The sequence below is a fragment of the Diabrotica undecimpunctata genome, chromosome 10 (genome assembly GCF_040954645.1).
Source record: "Diabrotica undecimpunctata isolate CICGRU chromosome 10, icDiaUnde3, whole genome shotgun sequence".
Taxonomy (NCBI): Eukaryota; Metazoa; Arthropoda; class Insecta; order Coleoptera; family Chrysomelidae; genus Diabrotica; species Diabrotica undecimpunctata.
Genome location: NC_092812.1, coordinates 43,268,819 through 43,293,164, shown reverse-complemented (window position 1 = coordinate 43,293,164; position 24,346 = coordinate 43,268,819). Strand labels below are relative to the sequence as shown.

At 31.8% G+C, this 24,346-nt stretch overlaps 1 protein-coding gene across 1 annotated transcript in view; it reads left to right on the top strand.

Annotated features, from left to right (window-relative positions):
• The first annotated feature begins 2,079 nt into the window (after positions 1–2,079).
• The window catches only part of LOC140452389 (tyrosine-protein kinase Dnt-like), a 363,670-nt gene continuing 341,403 nt past the window's right edge, over positions 2,080–24,346 (top strand). The window contains exon 1 of the mRNA XM_072546606.1: positions 2,080–2,205. Within this exon, the coding sequence (XP_072402707.1) occupies positions 2,146–2,205 (60 nt within the window). The 5' untranslated portion in view covers positions 2,080–2,145. The remainder of the gene's footprint in view (positions 2,206–24,346) is intronic.

Sequence of the window (24,346 nt, the reverse complement as noted above, 5' to 3'; positions counted from 1 at the left end):
TGTGTTCAACTTTTTAGTTTGGACACGTCGATTGGTTATATACGATTATTAAATTTAATTTGCATATCTCATTTGGTTTCAGGGCAATAAGTAAATCTTTAATGTGTAAGAAAAATTTCAACACCCCTTATCTCGGAAAAGGAATTCTTATACAATATTTTTCACATATTCCATAATAAGAAGTCTAATGGCATCAGATCAGAAGATCGTGCTGGCGATTCTATGGATTTTAGTCCACCTATCTACCGATTTTGAAAAATTTGGTGGTATTGTCGAACATTGATTTGGTAATGAGGTGATGCTTCATCTGGCTGCTCTCATATTCGCTGAGACTTCTGGATTGGCTGAATCGAAGATTGGATCAGTTTGTCAAAGTTGGTATGATATGATTTTTGAGAAGTGCTAAATATTCATCGGCATTAAAATTGCCATCAATGGAAAAAAGTTCTATGATATGGCCAGCGTCTACAATTCCTACCCATACATTACCCTTTTCAGGATATTGTGTATATGTACATTTCCTGTAATCCAGTAAGGAGTTTCCCTAGAACAAAAGCGGTAATTCTGACAATTAGCATGCCCGTGAACTATAAAGGCACACTCACCAGAAAACAAAATATCTCTAATAATAACATTGTTATCTAACATTGCCATCATTTCTTTACAAAAACGTTCTAATATCAAAGTTTTCTTCCATGAGTTCCTGAGTTGTTATTATTTTATAGGGATGCATTTTTATATTATTTTAATGTTTGACTAATCGATGACTGGCTAACATTAAATATTGAAGCTGTTTTTTAACTAAAAGTATGTGGGTTTTCCTCAAATTCAAGCATAATATCTAATTTGCCATTATCACTTATTGGCAGCTGCTTTTTTTATCTGCCTTACATGTCCAAACTTGCAAAATTGCTTTTTAATTTTACTAATTAATCTTTGGGATCTTCTTCTTGTTCTTTTTGTACCCTGTCTGATTATCAAACATTGGCGATCAAATTGGCAATACTAACTTTGCTTAAGGCAACTCTAAACAGATTAGCGGATGCCTCTTGATACCATTCTCGAGATTTCGGAGCCAGGATGTTTTTCTTCGGCATGGGCCTCTTCTTTCGGCGATATTGCCCTGTATTATGAGGTGTAGAAGGGTATACCAGTCTGGATGTCTCACTACATGGTCAAAATATTATAACTTTTGAATTTCTTGGGATAAAGGCGGTAAATTTGGAATGGAGGGAGGATGTATCATGAAATAAGCAAGCAACATTTTTTTGTGTTCACGTATTGTCTCTATGACCAATCATCTATAGAATTGTTATTTTGTGCAGTTTGATTAAATTAACTATTATCTTGATATGAAATTTACGGAATTCAAACGACTGTCATGTTTAAACCACTGAAAACTACTGTCGTATTGACAGAAAATAATTTGCTAAGGTCAAGAGCTTTAGACTAAAATAAACAAAACTATTATAATAAAGTATTTATGTTATTTGATATCAGTAAAAACACGGTACAGTAGCAGGTACTGTAGACTAGCGCGAAGTTTAAATTTAAAATAATATTTTTAAAATTGAATAAAATAATTTTAATATTTATTTTATTATTCCTTTATTTGACGCTTTTTTTTTAATTACCAAAACAGTTGAAGATAGGAATAGGACATTGTACATAAAAAATATCTTGATTATTCTGGGAATCCAAAAATTAAATAATATATAGGGTGTTTTATTTGAAAAAAGTTCGTATTTAAATGTGACACACCCCGTATAAAAAATGTTTATTGCAAAAAAAGCACAACTAAAAATAACAATCAACGTGTCTGCGTTTTTTTGAATACGCATCGATTTATTAATTATGAAATTTATTTCATTTGGCTGTTTCATCCTGTATAAATAAATATCATGTTGTCCAAATAAATATCATGTCGCCCTTTTTATGTGTGGATTTATTTCCTAATTAAAATAGTTCGAAATTTTGCAAACTGTGTTGAAATATAAATATATCTTTTATTTGGTTATTTGCATTTGTTTCTGTTTGTATAAATCTCAAAATTGTAAATAATTTCTCTAAATTTCAGGAATCAACGCCGAGCTGTTTTACGTGCACAAAGGGGTTGTAAATAACTACGCCCTTAACTTCGTAGTCATGATCCCAGCCAACATTAGCGAAATTCAGTTTTCGTGGCAGAGTCTCATGAACTATTCGGTAAGTACTTTTGTTCAATTTAATTCTACATGTTTACCACTAAAAGCACAAGCTCAGACAATTTTAACTTTAAATATAATTAGCAAAAGAGCCAGTGTTTGAGAAAATTTTTAACTGTCGTTATAGTTATAACTGAAGAGTTTGTTTAAAGATTATGTTTTACTAACAGAAGTTTTAAAAGCAACACAAACATATAGAGTTATTAAAATTATTTACCAGTATTTACTCAGTGACATTGAACAACACTGCTATGTAAATAAGAGGAAGAGGTTCTGAAATATGGTAACTACGAGAAATATTAGAAAAATGAGACTTAAATCAGAAGATGAGAATGTGGTATGAGAATTGACGTCAATTCTCAGGTGCCAGATACATAATAACAAGTAATATTAATGTAAGAGAAAAGAGACGAGAAATAAGAAAAAATAAACAGAAGATATCTGGTGATAGATAAAAGAAAATGGTGATCTGACCAAAAATGCTCCAAAGCTTTGAATAATTCAAAAGATAAAGACGAAATTAACTACTCTTCATGTTTGCAAAAATGTTTTATATATTTTTGAGTGTAAAAAATATGATCTTCACGGAAAATAACATGATCATTGTATATCGATAACTAGGCATATAAAATGTTTGACTTGTTTATAAGCATCATTCATTATTAGCATCATCAAACAGCCAGTGGTCTCCACGGTCCAGCTGGATGGTGGTCGCTGTCGGCTTCTTTTATAGTTCTGGGTCTCCATCTTTCGATGATGTCTTGAACTCCTGATCTTTGCCTAATTTGTTGGTTTGTTATGTGGTCTCAAAGGCGCACGTCCAACACTTCACGTTCAATGGCTTGTTACGAAACTCTGAGTTTATTTGCGGATATTTGCTTCATAAGTTTGTACGGGCAAAGTACATTGGTTAAAACATATGGCTTTTTTTTAATTGTTGTATTGCCAGGTTCCAGTAAGAGCATAAAAAGGTATCTATTGAATTCTGGCAGGCAACGGTGGGTGAAATTTTTTTGGACGTCACGGAGCAAGACACCCTGGCATTTTTCGGCCGAGTAAGATACTAGGCCAGAAGACCCCAGGGTAGTGCCAGATTAACAGTGTCCTGGCTAAAACCTTAACCATCGTTCCAGAAAGGTGGTCTTGCCACTCAGTAAACAACTAAAATAAAAAACTAAAAACTTATAAATAACCATACCTATCACCGTAAATCAGAAAATTTTTCAGACGTTAGGCTATAAACTAATAAGTAATAAATTAACCATAAATTTCAGATCCCTAGTTTAATTTCCTCCTCTGCCCTCCTGCTCCTTTTTCTTCATCATCCCAGAAATCAGACAGTGTACTTATGTGTAACATACTATATATTATGTTTAACATGTTTCTTTCATCCAACCCGAAACGCATTCGCCTCTCGAAATCTCCCCTCTCATTTGCCCATCTATGGTAGTTTAAAATGTGCACAAACAGTACAGTCTGCCGAGGCAGATTTGTCTATTCTGTTTGTGAAGGTGCCAAAACTACCATGTCCTGTCAGAAACTGCGTCAAGAAGTAGTCTAGTTTCCTGAACTTACATTCCCACCACGACCTTAGATCGGGAATAAGCTCCTTCGTCAACCTTGCCTTTTCACTATCATTCGCCCATTTCCTCTGCCACTCTACTATCATTTTTTCTCTCTTATTCTCATCTATATTTCCATCTATCCTCCTCGCATACACCCTCGCTCGCTCTTTTCACTACAAAACGATGGGTATCACCGCTTCAATGACATATAGAGCCTCATTTGAAACCGTCCTATATGCGTTAGATACCCTGAGGAGCATTCGCCATACGAAGTCTCCATCAGCTTAGCGTATTTCGCGTAGTACACTACACCACACGGGAGCAGCGTAGGTTACCACCGACTGGAAAACTCCATTTAACACCTTTCTTTTGGTGCTACCTGGGCCTCCAATGTTTGGCATCAGCCGTATCAACGCCTCCAGATTTCGGTTCGCCTTCTGTACCGTCTTTTGGATGTATACTCCGAACCTTAGTCCTTCTGACAACCAGACTCCCAGATACTTAATCGATTTAACCGGTGCAACCTCCACACCTTTCACTATAAAGCGAAGAGAGAATTTTTTCTGGCTTCCTTTGAGAACTAACACCTCAGTTTTCTGAGGCGCTAGCTGTAGAACGTTCTCTCTGATCCACCTACTAATACGACGCAGGGCTGTGTTAGCCGCATTACCCATGACCGTTTTCTGACTCGTCTTCGCAACCAGTGCGAGATCATCGGCATAAACTACAAGAATGCATCCCCTTGGCATCTGTAGCCTCAATACCCGTCGTACAGGACATTCCACAGGATAGGACCTAGTACTGAACCCTACGGAACACCCTGCGAAAAACTGATACTGGTTTCTTTTTCTCTTATAGACCTGTCAGTAAAGTGTACTCTGAAGGCACATATAGGGTTTTCATTTTATTTATGGATCTTTCAAACAGTTCTCGGAATGCCGCAAGTTTGTCTGTCTCTCTTCTTTAAGCTCTGGTGTCTTTATTGTCGAATCGGATGCAGTTTACTAAAAATCGAAATTGTGCTTCTGGCATTGTCGCCCGATATATTCATATTCCAGGGTCTCCAGGAAAAAAGTTCTTTGGTAAATACACCATTCATCTTCATTACTCCAACATAAAAAGATAACTCAAACAGAGCCTGCATTTCTACATTGTTGGCGTCTTTGATATAGGAAACAGGTGTATTAGTATGGCACGGTCTACATTTATTAAGTTGAGATCCTTGCTGTGCTGCAGTGATCTCAGTTTGGGAACCAAGATGCGAATAGTGAGGTGCTACGTTCTTCCAGTGTTACTGTATGGAGTTGAAGCCTGGACACTGACGCAAGCCACTGAAAAACGAATCGAAGCCTTCGAGATGTGGATATACAGAAGGATACTAAAAATATCTTATGTGGACCATGTCACCAACGTTGAGGTCCTACAGCGCATGACAAAAGAAAAAGAAGTGCTTAATTTAATTAAACAACGTAAGCTTGAGTACCTCAGCCACGTGATGCGGAACGAAGAAAAATATCGAATTCTTCAACTCGTTATGCAGGGTAAAGTATTTGGCAGAAGAGGACCGGGACGCCGTCGTATCTCGTGGTTGAAAAATCTCCGACAATGGTTTGGGATGACCTCAGCGGAGCTGTTTCGCAGAGCAGTCAACAAAACCATGATAGCCTTGATGATCGCCAACATCCGGACCGGATAAGGCACTGAAGAAGAAGAAGTGTATTAGTATTGATTGTTGTATTTTTAGTGTTACTATTGTCAAGTTTTTTTTCATATTTTAATCTTTACATTTTTATTTCTTTGTTGGTATATTCGGTGATTAGATTCAAATTTTCTTTGGTGAAACCTAATTGCCATGCTTCTTATCGAAATTTATCAGGTCAAAACACTTTTTGTGAGAAGCAATTTCTTGTGTTTAAAAAAAGATATATTAAAAAATAACATGGTGTACGAGATTATTATGATAATAATTTCAATAGTTTAGCAAAAATATAATTTACTTAGCTAGCGTTCCAGGGTTAAACTCGAATAGCTCGATACACTTAAAGTATGTTTTCTCGTTTGAAATTTTAAAATGCGATACATTAAGTGCTTTTAGAAACTATATAGATCTTTAAGATATGAACTTTCCTTTAGAAGGAAAGGTCTGTAAGCTTTAGAAGCTTCTCCTCTAATTTTTTTTTATTTAGAGGCAAAATGATGTGTTTTATGCAGTATATGTAAAACTTACTCCTCCATACATTCTATTTTATTTATTTTCGCAAATTTATATTATTGTATGCGCATTTAACAGTTATAATATCCTATTTGTTTTTTTTTTTTCGCATAGGAAAACTATAATTAATTTATAATAATTTAATATTTAAAATATATGTATTTGAGATATATGAGATTTTTTTATATTATTGAAATATATGCTGTTTCCTGCATATATTTTCTTTATATACTTCTCAGCTGACTAAAAATTTGTGATACAATTTTATAGTATTTGAAAGTCTCTTCGGTTAGTTCGCCTCTCAAGCAACTTCGATAAAGCCTTACCGTCAGGGCTTATTTCGTTACTATTTTCAGCTTTATAAAGATAGATAAGAAACAATGTATTTTTATGAGTCATGAATGTTTTAATAGCCATGCGAGCTACTTTTGAAGGAGGCGATTTTGTGTAAAATGTATGACAAAACTTGGGACTGACCATCAACTGATATTTTACTGTAGTTTTTAGGAGTTTACATGTTTATAACATAAAACTATGACAAAGTTTATATATTTTATTAAATATTTAAACAAGACTATTAGGGATTGTATTAAAACCACGACTAAAATAGTTTAAAAAGTAGGGTTATTTAAAACCATGGAAGCTCAATTGCACAATTAAAACATCAATAAGGAAATCAGTTATGTAAAAAATGTTACTTTGTACTCCATTGGCTAACTAAAGCACATAGTCCCCTACCCCACCTATGTTTACGATGGATCCGCTAATCGTTCTAAAAAGGGCGAGGTTCTTTACTTAAGAAACGTATAATAAATTATAATTAAAAAATTGTTGCCATCCTTCTAAGTAAAAGATGTAAAAATCAGGGGAAATATTAGAAATCGGGTAGCGAATAATCATTTGTAGTGGTGTGGTAGGTTTCTCATTTCTACAAATTTTTATTTTAAAATTTAAAAAGGATATATTTTCAGTCTACCCTTTTTTTCATTTCTAAAATGTCACATTTATGTAAATACATTTTTCCAACAAAAACATACCATAAATTATTGGTTGAAGTGTTGTGGTTTTTGACAACAAAAACCCCGGAACGTCAAAACGGAAAATCAAAAAGCCCTTTCAATTATCGCGAAACGCGAGCTTGCTTCGCAAAATCACAGCGTTCATTAATGAATTAAATTCGGAATTGAATGTCTCTCGACTAGAAACAGCCTCAACGTAACATTCGATAAGAAATTTATTAAATTCTCATATTCTGCTTTGCGAGTTGTGTTTCCAGAAGTGGAAACGAAGGAAGTCGTCTCGATACCAAGCGATTGTAAGGTGTTGCTGAACCTGGAGTGTGGTGAGTTATAATTAACCCTCAGCTGCTCGAGTTATTATCAGTGCTGTTTCAAAAGGGAATATTCAAATAGAGTTAATGTTATTTAAGAAATCTTTCTAATTTGGACTGCGACATAAGTTAGTTCTTAAATCTACATAAGAATTTTGCTTAACGCTGTTATTAACTTCTCTTCTGTTTTAAGAGTAAAAAACAATATATTATACTGAAGTATATTAAATTTTTCTTTTTTTATCCTGTTCTTTTAGAAATTATTGATTAATTTGTCTATTGTACATTATGTTCAATGTTTTCGTTTAGTGATGTTGTCTTCGAATTCACGACGTATTTTATAAACACAATTCGTGGTTAAATACAGTTTTTATGTTTTATTTTCGAAGGATTTTATTGGATTCTCAAGATATATATTTAAATAAAGATTCCTTTAAATTTCATTAAAGTATTGATGATACTTTATTTCAAAATGCGTTTACAAATTTGGTTAAAATTTACATTCAACCCTATATTTTACCTCGTTACGGTTGAAATTCCATCTAAGGGAACGGTGTTGTGCATTCCAGACCTTTTCAAATATGAATGCTCTATTATTTAATACCTAGTCGAGAAATGCAAACCTCTGCACCGTCTTGTCGGCCGGTGCTCAATTCATACTCAATTTCTTATGCATTGGATTTATTTCGCTGTTTATTTAAACATTCTCATTTGAGAATTTACTTGCATGTAATACAGTCAATAATGGTATTTTTATACTTACATTATCGGTGATGTAGAGTTACTAGTTTTTCTATCGCCTTTCACAATGATTTCTTATTTTTACCCAATCTCTCATAAAGAAAATGTATTGAATCAAGTTTCTTTTTTCAAAGTAATGTATGAAAATATTCTACCTATATTTTCTTTACCCATTCCCTCATTCTGTCACTCATTTAATTTTGTTTTTATTAGGCATTTCTTACCTTTTACAATTATTCTCGATACATTTTTATCTTATTCTTTTATTTGAAACTTTTGGATATATAACTTTTTGACATTATATCGTCATTTTTTGTAGAGCTGTCCTTCAAACCTTTTACCTTTCGCTTACATTAAAAGTTGTCATAAAACATACACACACACACACACACATACACACACAGACACACACATATATATATATATATATATATATATATATATATATATATATATATATATATATATATATATATATATATATAAATGTTCCTTGGAGCATCGAAATAAAGTTGATTGTTTAAAAATAGAGAATCAACAATTAAATGTTTATGCTTCCAAATATGAAATTATTTTATCTATCTGACAATAGTTATAAATTATAAGTGAAAAATGTCACAGTCATTCAACCAGCCTCCTGTACGTATCCGTCACCTTGAAATAAGCTGCTGCGTTCAGTATTGCTTGTCAAATTTAACGTGATACTTAGCCGATTTGAAATTAGGCTCCACCCACGATGCGCATTCGACCACAACACAATTCGTCCTTATTATTTCTTGGCCCTTCGAAGTGCAAGGTACTTGTATAGTCTGCGACAAAGTTTTTTTTATTTTACTTATGTTTAAAGTTACTGTGTGTTGAAGAAATATCGTATTACAATAGATTTGACTTTTTAAATAATTATTGTTAAGTATTGTAAATTATAAACATGGATTTTCATTCAAAACTAGAAGGCAAAGTCTTGTCTGGACAAACGAGGGAGGTAATAGCAAGTGTAATTATTTTTATGCAGAGATAAGTGATTGCAAAATCCGCATGTTAAAGATTTTAAAAAAGTTCAAGAGCCTACGTCCTTAACAACGGGAGTAAGTATAGCCACTATAAAACGGATCTCTCGTGAAATGAAAAATATAGAAGAAGGTGCTTCTACATCATTTTCGACGCCTAACAAAAGAATGAGATCTGCCCCAAAATCCAACTTGTGCGATTTTGACAAAGGTTTACTTCGGCATATAATAATAAATTATTATATCACGGAAAAACGAGTTCCTACATTGCGACATATAACAAAAAAAAATTAATGAAGACAATATTTATACAGTGTCGCATGAAACTTTGTCAATTTGAATAAGTCAAATAAAATATAATTATTAGAAGAATTTTTTTACCAAGTAACAAAAACAAAATATTTTGTATTTTGAGAAAAATTTCCGAAGGAAAAATTAAAACGTCAAAATACCATACAATATAGACATATCATAGAAGTTCCATTAATAAATAAGGTCACTCTCTGTAAACTTGTAGTATGGAGTGTACCAACGAGGCGAAGAGACCGAGCGGATTATGCATATCTTTTCGTCCGAATGCGTTCTCACTTAATTTTCTACGCAAGTGGACACATTTGTCAAATATCGCCTTAAATTTGACAAGCTGTAATACCAAGCATTCACAAAGCTAACATCCCTCCACAAGATATAATTTTCACTATGCATTCGTTCTTCTTTCGAGAAGGGAACATGTACGTTCCCTTTATGTGATATTTTATCACATCGACCTTGTGTCATTACAATTTTACAATGTACTATAATTGTTATGTAATCCAAAGATTTTTAAACCTATTTTGTTAGCTAGTTTTAACTACTTTAAAATTTAAGTATTTACCACATGTTTTGTAATTTAACAGTCTAAATTTTACCCTATGTTTGTGTCATGTTAGTGGAAGTGGAAATACTTCTAGGTTTTCCTGATGATAGCCCCACTAAACCAAAAACGTTTTGAAGATTTGTAATCCTTTTGGATAAATTTTAATATTTTAAGAAAATATACAGCAGAAGTCTTTACTTCTCTACAAGTTTTTTTTATATTCCTAAATCTTTAAAGCCTGATGATCTTTATAAATATACAGAAAAAATGTAAGTTTTTGTTTTACTAGAAAAAGTCCAATCCAAAAATACAAAAAATCTTTCAGCAAACTTCTTATTGTCCGTTTGATATTTTCCCAGACATTTGTTAAACGTATTATTTCTGTATTAAACACCTTACGGCTATAATTTATCTCGTTATCACACAAAACGTTTTACACACTTGCTTTCATACGAACATACAACACCTGCAATGCCAACATGAGATTTGTTTGTCCGTTTTTCGGGGTAAAACAAACTACTATTTCCACCTTGGCTAACATAAATCGCAAAATATTGGAGACAGCGTATATCGTCCTATCCTCTCCTTGTTTACATTTGAAATTCTAAGCATGTTAGCTTCATATTCGAATTTTTCTCGTATATGCAAGACTCGTTTATTATGCGGGCATTTCTATTATCTATTTCTGTAGAGCATGAGTATTTTTTATAAGTATTTTAATAAAAACAACTTGAATTTCCTTAATATCTTCCGCTGAATTTTCTCACAAACTAAAAAGCGTACCTGGTGTAATTGTAATATTATCATATATTTGAAGATCAATTTCTTCTTCTTCTATTATTGTAACTGACCATAATAATTGACATTTTTAAATAGATCGGCGGCGTAGATGGTTTTTTTGATTTCTCTGAAGGTTTTTATATCTTTAAAACTGCTTTATTTCTATTCGGCTTATACCTCAGCCTATCATGACTAAATCAAGATGCACAGCTGATTTTGTTCTGTTTTTTTTAAACAATCGTAAAAAGAGAAAAAAAATATTTTTACCTATAAATCGTGTTCAAATGGTTCAAATAAAAGTTGTTGATCTTAAAAAGTTCTTTAATTTACGAGTTTATAAATTAAAACACGAAAACAATTGACAGAGATTATTGCAAAAACACCTTAATTTTGCAGGAATTTATAAAACTTTATTTTTTGATGTAATATATTAGGCTATTGATGGTATACTTAGGATACAATCCTTAGGATATAAAAAGAAACGTTAAAGGGGTTTTATTGTTTCATATGTAATTAATGAACCCGAACCAAATATAAAAAACCGCTGAGTGCTACCATTTAAAATGGTGCGTTTTTAAGAAAGGGATGAATTTGTCCCTATACACTAGGGTCTATTTGGGTGAATTCTATGCACTTTCTGCACATATACATCTACAAAAAAGTTGCTTAAAATTAAATTTTCTATCGAAATGTTACTTTTTAAAGTTAATATATATATATATATATATATATATATATATATTATATATATATATATATATATATAAGAGTAAGAAAAAAGTACTTGGTTAAGCTATTGGTTAACTATTTATTATCAAGAGCTGCTAAAAAAGACAAAATATCTTACAAAGTTGAACTAGAAAGAAAAAAATTTTTTGTTAGCTCACCAAATAAAATTAGTTTGGTTAATAAAATTGCTGCAATTACATTTCAAAAAGAATTAATACATATTAATTAATATAATACAATATTAATATCTAATAAATGTTTCTCTGAAATTTTAATATAATTTTGAAAACATATATATTTATATTTATAAATTCAATTGGTTTTGTGTTAAGACTTAAACTTTTTTCCACGAGGGTATAGGTATAGGCATTGCTTTACATAAAAAAACTATTATCGTTCCTGCTTAAAATGACATGTGGTAGAAGTCTTTGTGATTTACAGTATCGAAGATACAATAATTTTTCAAAGTTTGCCACTCACACCATTTTTGGGCTATTTTCCCTATTTTTTCGTAAAAAATGTTCTATAACTCTTGTTTTCGCAGTTCAAGATATATATATATATATATATATATATATATATATATATATATATATATATATATATATATATATATATATATATATAGAGTATAGGTATAGGTATAGGCATTGCTTTACATAAAAAAACTATTATCGTTCCTGCTTAAAATGACATGTGGTAGAAGTCTTTGTGATTTACAGTATCGAAGATACAATAATTTTTCAAAGTTTGCCACTCACACCATTTTTGGGCTATTTTCCCTATTTTTTCGTAAAAAATGTTCTATAACTCTTGTTTTCGCAGTTCAAGATATATATATATATATATATATATATATATATATATATATATATATATATATATATATATATATATATATATATATATTTAACGTGATTATTTCGACCAAAAAACAATTTATAAATATGTTGGAAATATCGGGTATGTGGTCTATATTAAAAAAAAATCTTTGTTTTTTCTGAAGCACAATATTTCGCCATTTATTTAATAGCTTCATCGGGAGTAACTGTAAAAAACAAACGTTTCAAAAACACTGACGTACACTTAGATTTACAATACTTACAGAAATTAAAAGATTATACATATAAATAAAATTGAATATTAAAATAACATTATTGTTGATGAAACTGTACATTTAATAAAATGCATGTTAAAATTTAAAATATCTTTGAGCACGTTCGTTAACAATAAATAAGATGGAACAAGTAAAAATTATTTCAAAATGCAAAAAATGACAATGTAAGAAAACATTAGAGGAATAGTATTTCTTTAATTAATCATTAAGGCTAGTTAGTATGATTAATCATTAAGGTGAGTGTAGTTTTAAATTTTGTTTAATATATTGCAATATATGTTGCTTAATTGCCCCGTGTCTGTTTTATAATTTAAAGTTTGTTTATTTTTGTTAATGTGGTACATCTCCAAAAATAACCTACTTTTGTAATTTTCACTCTGTGCCAAAATACGAGCATTGTTGTAGTCTAAGTGATGACCGGTGTTTTTGTAGTGCTCGACAACTTGCGCAGTTGTCGAGCACTACAAAAACTCTTCATCACTCGATATATAAGCTAAAAAGAAGGAGGCCATAGAAGACTTAAGTGGGTGAGTGGATGACCAAACTAAAAAACACCCCAGAGTGAGCTGCCCAATTAACGTGGCTGTTATGGCTCTTGATAGAGGAAAATTGAGAAGAGAAGTAGAGGCCTACATTTAAAATTACATGTCTAAGGACGAATAGATCAAAAGGTAGATTTTTAAATATATACATCGAAATTTTAGGTAGTCGTACGTGTTAAAACCGTAACTGGTATCAATTTTTATGCATCACGCTTAAAATTTTAAACAATGACTTTTCTTAGGATTTTTGAATTCGAATTTTATTCAAGAAGATAAGAATCTGGTGAAATTGCGCCTTTGGAATTTAAACATTAGTCTCTCTTGTTACAAAAGTAATAAAACCACGTATTCTTCTATTTAGATCTAGACAGCCGAACTATAAAGTATCAAAGTTTATATGATTTTGTGAAAAATGAAAAAGTTTATTTTAGTATGCGGTGTTTCAGAAAGTCATGAATCATTATTAGTTGGGAGGTGCTTTTAAAATTCCAAATATTTTCGGTTATTATTTAGGAAATATGCATATATATTGATTGACTGTTTGTCGCAAATAAAGTATCTCATTTTTATACTTATAGAAATTTTGTTAAAGCTGTTAAATGGGTAATTTAAAATACTAGAAGATCTGAGGTAAAATTACTTTTATTCTGACTGTTATAATATGGAAAACCTTTGGAATATAAATTTTTTTTGTGTTAAAATAAGAAGACGATATTATATAGAGCACAATACGCAGAGTTTTATAAAAAAAATGAAAAAACTAATTTGAAAGTACCTGCCAATAAGTTTACAATTTTAATTTTTCAAAATTCATTAATGAAGTTTTTAGTTAATGCCCCTGTCGCCTTATTTTCACATTTGGCACTTGGTGATTAATAGGAATTTTTTTTGTAAAAAAAATGTAGGATAGTACGAGATTTTGCTCTAATTTTCTAAATAATTGGTGTGAACATTAACAATTTCGAGAAGTTCGAGAAGAATATCGAGCTGCACTGAATGAATTGTTTATTAAGAATATTGTTGGAAGAAAGAAGTCTATTGAAAGAGCAGAAAACTATGTTGAAAATTAAAGTGCGTCGAAACAATTATTTGCTTCTACTTATTGAATAATTCTTGTATAAACGTATTTTTAAGTTTCAAAACAAGCGAACATGGCTATACAGTATTATTATACCAACATAAACAAAATTTCATTTATTTCCTCGTAAATTTATTTGATAACAATTACTGTTGCTGTAGAGGCAGAATGAATAAAATAGCTAAGGTATAGGTAGGCTGTGCTTTCATGACTGAGAAAATGCTTTTTACGTTTCATAGATCTTGTTTCTCGTAAAATCAATGGAATGAAAGGTTTATTATGAACTCTCTGTTGCTGCAGTCGTATTTTAAAAGTTATTATGAGAATTCCCCAGCGTTTTCATAATTTCCCAACTTGCAGTGCATATGCTTTTTAAACTCCAGGTGGTCCATTAAGTCGACAATATCGAAATAGGGCTGGAAATTACAAAATATTGAAAATGTATTACGAAATAGAGAAGCATTTATAAACATTTTAGTATATTTATTCGTTTGAGTTTTGATAATAATTCATTTGGTATAGAAAAGTATAAAATATGCGATTTTCACATCCATTTTGAATTAAGATAACTTTGCCAATTTAAAGATTTTCATTTTGTACGGGTAGTTATTAACTAAGCGTTAATTAGCAAGTTTATTTTTTGGTTAATTTATATAAGACACAACAGCACTAGGTCACGGAGAGGAGTAAGTTATACAAATGGTTTAAAACAAAGGTAACAAGATTAACTAAATAATTCTTAGAGAATTATAATGATAATTTGCTGTCTTTTAAAAATTTAATTAAAGAGTTGTAAACATTTACAGAGCCAAGTGATAATAAATACAGTAAGTTCCAAAGAGCTGCTATTTTATGTTTTAATCAATCTTTTATAAGTTTGGATGAGTAGACTGTATTTTTAGAACAACCAAAAAATATATGATCTAAATGACTTTCATCTCCACAATGATCAAGAAAAATTAGCAAGTTATTGGGGTTATTAGATAATCTAAATAGTTGTTCAGGACGCGTATTAGTGTCCAACTACGTATATTCTTATTCTTCTTCTTCTTTTTATGTAGACATGACTGTCTGTTTTTCAATGTGCCTCCAGTAAGTTGTCGTTCCATCGTTTTCATGGGCTTCCTACTGATCGGCTTACTATTGCGAAATCGTCTCTTGCCGTCTTTAATAGTCTATTTGTTGTTATTCGGCTTGTGTGATCATTCCATTCTACTCTTATATTTCTTAACTAGTCCCTGATGTTCTCCATCTTGCATATACGTCGTATATCTGTACTTCTAGCTCTGTCCCATAGTGTTTTACCATTAATTTTTCTCTGTTTTTATCTCTGCTGTTTCTAACATTCTTTTTGTCCTCTCTGTGTCAAGTCGTGTTTCTGCCGCGTGTTTCACTATTGGTTTGATGACTGTTTTGTAAATTCTGCCTTTCATTTCTTTCCTAATATTTTTATTTCTCCATATTGCTCCATTCAGGCAACCTGCGGCTCTGCTCTATTCACTTGATCACTTGTGCTATTATCTGACCTTCCAGCTAAAATTTACGTCTTAGTAAATTTGCTTTAACCACGCATTTTTTTTTGGGGAAATTAACATGTTAAATTTTGTGGCGGTTATATTAAATTGGTGCGGAATATGTTGTAAATAATCTTCACTTTGAGAGAGTAGTATTGCGTCGTCTTAGCAGATTATTTTAAGTTATTCTTCTCCAATTGGTATCCTTTTTAGTTATTACTTTTTTATTGTTTCGTTCATAATCAGGTTGAACAATAGAGGAATCAGGAAATCTCCCTGTCTTATCCTATTACCAGCTTCAATAGAGTCAGTTAGCTCTTCTTCTACTTTTAGTTTTATTGTATTGTTTTGGTAGATATTTTAAATCGTTTTGATTATTGATAAAGGTATCTCTCTTGCGTACAATAAGTGGATAACAACCTTTAATTTTACCCAGTTAAATGCCTTCTTAAGGTCCACGAAACATAGATATGCCGGTTACTTGTATTCTATTGATTTCTCTTTCACTTGCGTCATTATAAATATAGCGCCTATGCATGTTCTTCCCTACCTAAAACCTTGTTGTTTTTCGGCTAGTATTATATTATTCAGTATATTTGTTATTGTTATCACTTTGTTTGTTAATTTTAGTGTTGTGTATAATAAATTAATTTCTTTGTAATTTTCTGTTTCCCATTTATCTCCGTTTTTAAAGAGAGGTATTAGGATGCTTGATCTCCATTCTTGAGGAATTCGTACGTTAGGAGTTTATTCGGTGTTGTCATCTGGTGATTTTCTGTTTTTTAATTTCTTTAATACTTCCTTTACGTCTGCCTCCTCAATATTTATTTCTTCATTTGTTGTCACCTCTGGTGTTGGTGGTTCATTATCATCACCTTTAGGAAATAAGGATCGAAAGAAGTCTGCTCATGTTTCCTTCTGAATGTAATTCGTTTTTATTAGTTCGTTTATCTCTTTTCTTTTTCCTTTGATTATTCTCCATATTTCTTTTTGTGTTCCGTAGAAGTCGTGTTCGATCTGTTTTGAGAAGCTCTGCCAGGGTTTCCTTTTTATTTGCCTAACTAAAGAATTCGTTTCATTTCTAATTTGTTTATAGTGGTTGTTGTGTTAATGAGTTATGGATGAGATGTAATTCCTCCATGAGTCTTTCAATTTTGCATCCAAACAGAATGTCAACCTAAAATTATGAGTAATTTTTATTGCAACTTGATATATAAGTCAAATCTATACTTTTAATTTGCTAATGTATATGCTTTCCTTAAATTTCCCGTCTCATTTTCCATATATTCATTTTACCAAAATCATAAAAGTCCATATATACGACAAATACATCAAAAGCACAAAAAAATATGTTAATTTGAGTTTACTATTTTCTGCAAACTTTTGCCAAGATTTTCATGAAACTAAGAATAATATTGATCTTCTTAAACTCATTCCTACTTCTGGACTTTATATTAAAATGTCTCGCGAACTTCGTGAAAATATTTTCAAATATCTGTAGAAGGAGTTGTCAAACAAACTTAAATATTCCGATAATATAAAACCCTCACATACATCATCAAGTCCGATGTCTTTATGCATAGTTGAGAGCATATTATACTTTAAACCCTGAGCTTGATTCCGACAAGAGATACCTGCAAGATGATAATACAAATTCTCTGGTTATTCAATCAGTCAATATGAAACTACATAATTTGGCGTCACGACGAGATACGGAAAAAAATGTAATGAATATTGTTTTAAAATATTAATAGGTAACTAATAAAATATAAACATAAATCAGGCACAATTAATTTTTTAAATGCTTGTGTAATGTCTAAAATGTTCACTTTCGAGAACCCGAATTTTTTTATTTGGACAGCCGAATAATGAGTGTACCACCTTTACAAAGACTTAGACAAAGACTTTACACTTTTCTGGTTTACATCCTGATTCGAAAATATTTTATTTTTTGAATATTTATTTTCAAATCCCATTTTTTCTATTCTTCATGTTAAATAATATTAATATATATTTATTGGGGATTAAGCCACAATTGATTGTAATGAAAACTATATTTTAAATAAATAATTGACGTTTCGATTTCTACTCCGGATATTGTTTTTAAAAAAGATTATTTTAAAAATTCTGCTAAAATGTATAACCAACAAAGTTGTTGGAAGGTAATGTTTTTTAAAAGTGGAGAATAGTTCAACAAATCTGAGGGTGGTGTCTGTACTCTCAGGATATCAAAATCTGACTGACAATTTTGTGTGTTTTTTGTATTGTCTTTATTATTGTCCTATTTTCTATTGCCGTTTGTGTAAAGTGACTTTATGTAGTTAAATGATTGTTTATTGTGTGTTCCATACGTATTGCGTATGCATATATATATATATATATATATATATATATATATATATATATATATATATATATATATATATATAATATATGTATATAATATATCTACGTTTTCCATTATTCCAATATTGTTTGTATATTCTTGTTGTTAACTTCTTCTTTTAGTATTGGCATCCAAAGCCTGCTACAATATGCTAAAGGGTTTGCTACACATTTGTTTTTATTAAGTAGAATGAGAGCCGCTTCTTGCAATTTTTGTTTTTCCATGTCTGTTTCTTTAATGATTATTAATGCATCATTCCATTGTACTCTGTTCTTGTTGTCCCAGGCATGTTTGCATATCTGATATTGGTCGAAGTCTCTGTTTTTGATGGTTTGACGTCTCAAAAGGTCTAAATTATGCTGTAAATTGCCCAACACTTCCTTAACTATACATAATCAGTACACTTAAAAAAGTCTGTAAGTACTAATAACACACGAAAAGGAAGAATCAATAATATATTGCAAAAAGGAACTAGAGAAAAGCACAAAATCAAAAGCAAATGTTAGTAAAGAGAAACTCTTTCAACTCTTTAAAAAAAAAACAAGTTAATAACTATATTACTAGCTAACAAGGGTACCGCAATAACTGTAATTATGTACAAAAGTCAATATTAGAGTAAAATTGAAGAATTGGTCACAAATGGACCTTACACAAAACTAATGTAAAATGTAGTTCTCATTACTATCAATTGTGGTTTAACACCATATAAAACGATATTTAATTATAATTAGTATTTTGATATTGTCATTAACATTTAGTTCTCCATATGAACCAACAATACTATCAAGTGTTTGGTGAGCTCACTATTAGGGTCTCCTAATAATATTATTTCTTTGTTTTTTCCTATTTTTGTAATTTCCTCATTGGGTTATTCAAAACATTCTTCTTTTATATCGATAGAGGTTCGTTATAAGATATTAGATATTACATCTAATGCTAGAATAGTAATAGTAGTAAAAAGACTGCTTTTTGACGATACCCTTTACGCCTTAGCTGGATCAAAATGGTTTTCCATAGTGGATCTCAAAAGCGGCTATTGGCAAGTTGTAGTCCACCCTAAAGACAGAGAGAAGACAGCATTTACCTACCAATATAAAGTAATGCAATTCAGATTAAGTAGTTCACGTGCTCCGTTTAAACGATTCATAGACCTAGTAGTTAGGGAAATTACATGGAAACCTACCTGGTATCCCTCGACGACATCATGGTCATTGAAACAGATTTCGACGAACACCTTGCCAATTTTAAAGTAGTTTTTACCAGACATAGGACCGCTCACTTACAAGTAAACGTCAAAAAGTGTGAGCTCTTCCAAGAAAAGTTAGTTTATTTGGATCTAACGTAATTTTTACCTCAGGAATTACAGCAGACCCGGCAAAAATAAAATCAGTACAATAATAGGCCACACCAAGAAACCAATATGATATTTGAAGCTTCTTTGGCCTTTTCAGGTGCTAGAATAGCTTCTTGAAAGAATTTAAAAAGTTTGCCAAACCTATCCATAACCTGACAGAATAAGCTGTCATTGGCTGAACATCAGACTGCTAGTTTGCCTTCAACACACTCATGCATAAACTGACAAAGGCTTCAATCCTGTCGTCCAGTGTATTTTTGTGCTAGATACGAATACTTTTCAAAATGGCATCAAAGACAGTGACAGTGATTTCCTAGGTACAGAAGGGTAAAGAATAGCAAAACTCTGAAAAATGCAAAAAGAAACTACTGTATCACAGGGAAGGAGTTATTGGCAGCCGTCAAAGTAAATGGGAACGTCCATATGGAACAAGAACAGTGCCTCAAGTGGTTCACCCAAGGAATTTTGTAAAGGAAGCTCTTAAATAACTTAAATAACACGATGGCGGCACTGGAGGGCATTTTGGGATAAATAGAACTCTGTTCAGAGTCTGTTAGGGGAATTACTGAGTTAATTGTCGGCAAGATGTGAAAGAATGGTGCAAATGATGTGGCCTGTGTGCATGAAGTGGGGACTCAAAACGAGACTTAGAGGAACTCCAGAATTAGAGAGACTCCATGGAAAAAAGTTGCTGTCAATACCCTGGGAACATTTTCAGTAACAACATCAGTAAATCAATATTTGATGTTTGCTATGGACAACTATTTCAAATGGTCAGAAATAGTTGCACTATATAACGAAGAAACAATCATATTTAGTGATGCAATGTTTAAGACATGGGGTACCAATTCTACTCCATTACGACCAGGGGAGCAACTTAGAATCGAAAATTTGGAAAACCATGATTGCTTTTCTGGGTATTAAGAAGATCAGACGGCGTGATAGAAAAGTATAAGCATACTACCGACAACTACCTGTCCCTGTTTGTACATGAAAACCAGAGAAACCAGAGTCAACAAACTAGTGCCTCTGTTTCTGCTAGCTTACCGATGCTAGCAGAAAGCTAGCTTACATAAAACAACTGGTTACACTTCATCAACGCTATTGACTTGCCAAGAGATGAAGCTTCCCATAGACCTCCTACATAGCAGCTCACCAGATAGAGAGGCGGACAGTTAGCTTCAAGGATAGTTAAACAGTCTGGCTCTACCAACAAGTGGAAAGAAAAGGTCTAAGTCTTAAGTTGCAGCGGCCCTGGGAATGACCGTACCTGGTCCCTAAGGAGATCTACGACCTTGTATATATTATATATTCATGGTAACCGTTTTGTTAAATGAAGGCTTGTTTTAAACTAAAAAGTTCAGCGGGTCTACTTGCATCATAGCAAAGTCGTATTGATCTGGAGACAAGGGTGTAAATGACCGAAATAATTTGTAAAGGTGGATGATGAGAGTTGGCATGCAAATATCGACTGGTATGGGTGAGTTTTTGATAAACAGAGTAATAAAAACCTTGGGATTGATTTTCCTTTATGATAACATCGAGAAACGGTAGAGATGAATCATTTTTCACCTTCATCGTGAACTGGATACTAGGATGTATGCCATTTAGATGGGTTTAGAAAAACACCAATGTATACCTGCTATGGGGCCAAATGACGATATCGTCAACATATCGTAGCCAGTATGTGAATTTGAGCATTAATGAGGATAGTGCTCGGGCCCTTACTCAAAAATCACACCAATAGGAACATCCACAGACATCAATCCCCCACTTAATCTCAACCCAGAGACTCGGACCCTCATTATGCAAAAGATTTTCTTTCAAGCAGTAATACATTGGTCAGTGATCGGTACATTAGTGCCTGGGGCTCAGGAGACTGAGACCTCTAAAGCCCAGAAGAGGACGTCACAGAGAAGAGAAGGTTCAACCCGGAACACTGTTGAGTTTAATATTAATTCTTGAATTCTTGTGACAGTATTAATATTAGCTCTAGTTATATCTTATATTTAAAAGTTATCTAGTTATCTTATATTTAAGATATATTCAATGGTTGAATAGCAGAGGTTTTATCGGTCAATAATTGGCAAATAAAAGTCGTCAACTACTTTATTGATTTATTCGTACGTTTCGCTTTTATTTTTAAAAGCATCATCAGTTCACTACAAATAAAAAAGATTTTAGAATATAGGTAAACAACCAATAGGGTTCATACTTACAAAAACAATTTGTAGGGTTTTTAGATGTTATAAAAACTCTACGATAACTTAACAATAAAGATTAACAACTAAACGAGAGAAACGAAACAAAAAAATATAAGAAAAAACTGTAAGAACACTAGTTCATTTGATTTTAACCGATGGCTTCATTTGAATGTTGGTTTAAGCTCTTTCGAGGGTCAAACCACACTAATCTTTTCGATTGTTTTCTATCAGCTCTAGGATGTCATAATTTTCACATGTGGCTTATTTTCGTAAATGTGTTTCTCTGGAATGTAGCAAGCAGGTACGATTCTTGAGGGAATTAGCGGGCGGAACGGGGACAGACCTTTTTTAAAAAAGGATTCATTTATTCCTTTTTCTTTAAAAAACAACTAAACAAAAAAAATGAAAAAAGCAATGGGAATGAAGTTACTGTCTTGTAAGGGGTTTTTTTATTTGTTTTGTATGATGAGAGAGGAGTATATCTGGCTCAAGTTGTCGATATCCCTCGGGCCAGAGGCTTTGTGGTTGAATTATGATGCTCTTCGGGCTTAATCATATTATTAACACCCTTGTTGCATAAATAACTAGTAAACCATTGTTTTTTAATTGATAATGACGCGTGTATGGCAGGACAGGCGCTCATTTTTATAATAAAAATTCAAACTAGCAAAAATGTGTGCCATAGATCTTATTTCTCTCTCTTATACACCCCGCAGCCCGAGCGCCCGTCCTGTCATAAGCGCTTCATTAACGATTAAAACATAATGTTTTAGAATGAAATAATCCTAAAATACTTATGACAAACTAATAAAACAGGGTTTGAACTTAAATTTAGGTCATAGGTTAATTCAAAAGATATTTTTATTCGTGTTTTTGAGCCTTAAATATCGTAATTTTGTGTTTTTCTCAGTTTTAAATTATTTATCACTCGAAAACGATAAAGTTTACAGAAAACCTAAAAGAGATGTATTTTGTTCAGAATGAATCAAATAATTAAAAAAAAATTCGGGTCCGAAAAAAATTGATTTTTACAATTTATTTAAAAAATGTGAAAAACTTTTCGCCTGAGCGACCTCTGGAACCTTATTAAGGGGTATCCTAAGAAAGTGATTATGCAAACAAATCTCATGGGAATATATTTTCGAACAAATCTAAGGTTTTCACCTTGTCTAATTAGTAGTAATAATTTATTTAGTGTTCTATAAAAACGACAATAAAATAACCCAAGTAATCTTTCCACAAAACACCGGCAAATAAATTCATAGGCGTCGTATAAACAATTTTTCCTGATGTATAAAACATTTAATTGTGACATAGGATGAACGACAATGTACAAATCATAAAGGATATAGACAATCCGTTCCCTTAGTCAAATATAGTGAGCCGATCTACGATGATAAAATCAAGTTCAGAAAAAAATACCACTATTTTGCAAATAAGTACCATGCAGCAACCATCGAGAAACATAACCTTGTCTAGAAAATTATAAAGCAATAAAAACTGCACAACAAACATTATACTGCCTCAAGAAACAGAGTCGACTGCTTCTTTTTTTTATCAACCATCACAACTATAATAATTATAACATTATTTTTTTAATCAAATAAAAGGCAGATATCGAGCACAGTTTTTATTAAATCTTTCTCAAGTGTTTTCGCTCCTAGAGCATATTCAGGGGCTTTTGGTCAAAATTAGGTTATCCAACAATTTGGTGAATGTCATGAACATTAACTATTACATTTACACAACACAAGATAAAGGACAAACAGTTTAAAAATTATTATAAAATTGAAGAAGTTACATATTGGGTGACAGCAGAAGAGAGAAAGCAGAAGAGAGATAACCACAAACCTGTGTTTGGAGCATTCAACCAAATATCTCCTTTTTTGTATATGGTACAAAGTATTCCACTATTCTGATCATGGGGGAGGGATTTCTGTGTCCATATTTCTTTCATAATCTGCTGTTGTCCAAAGAAATGTACATTTGCCCTAAAAACGAAACGCTTTATATTTAAATTATCAGATATGTGGTGAAAAGATCTCCCATGATTGGACATACCAAAGACTTCCTTGTAATCAATAAAACAATGATTGCAAAAAGTATTCTAACGTGCCTATTCAAATTTTACTTATTAAATAATCGTACCATAAACGAAGATACATGAAAAGAAAAACAATTTTATACAATCCATTTTTGTATAACAAGTTTCTTATTTTTAATATCACCGTCTCGATTAAGAGAAACTTGGTATTTTCATTATACGCGTCTCATAATTAAACTTCGTTTATTGGATCAAATTGCTCTAACTCCTTTCATTAGTCCCTTCTGCATGGAGTTTGCAGTGATGTGAAAATTTTGTAATAAGGTATTATATCGAATTATGAAGGTTCAGTGAACAACTCCTGTGCATGTCTCTCGAGTATAAGCATTTGATGGTAATATTGGATGGAAACAAATTATATTTTTGTTTGTTAATGGTTAAAAAATGCTTTAGAAATAATTCGTATCAATCGTTCTCACATTAGTTACATACATATCTCACAATATAACTTTATTTTTTGAACGTTATTTATAGTTTTTATTTTCGGGTAAGGTATAAAGTACACACATTAAAAATGTCTAAGGAACACCATTTTTATTCCACTTTTTTAAATAAAAACTTAAAAACTTTTTTGTTGATACATACTCTTCGATTTGAAAACTTTTTTTCTACAAATTAAGATA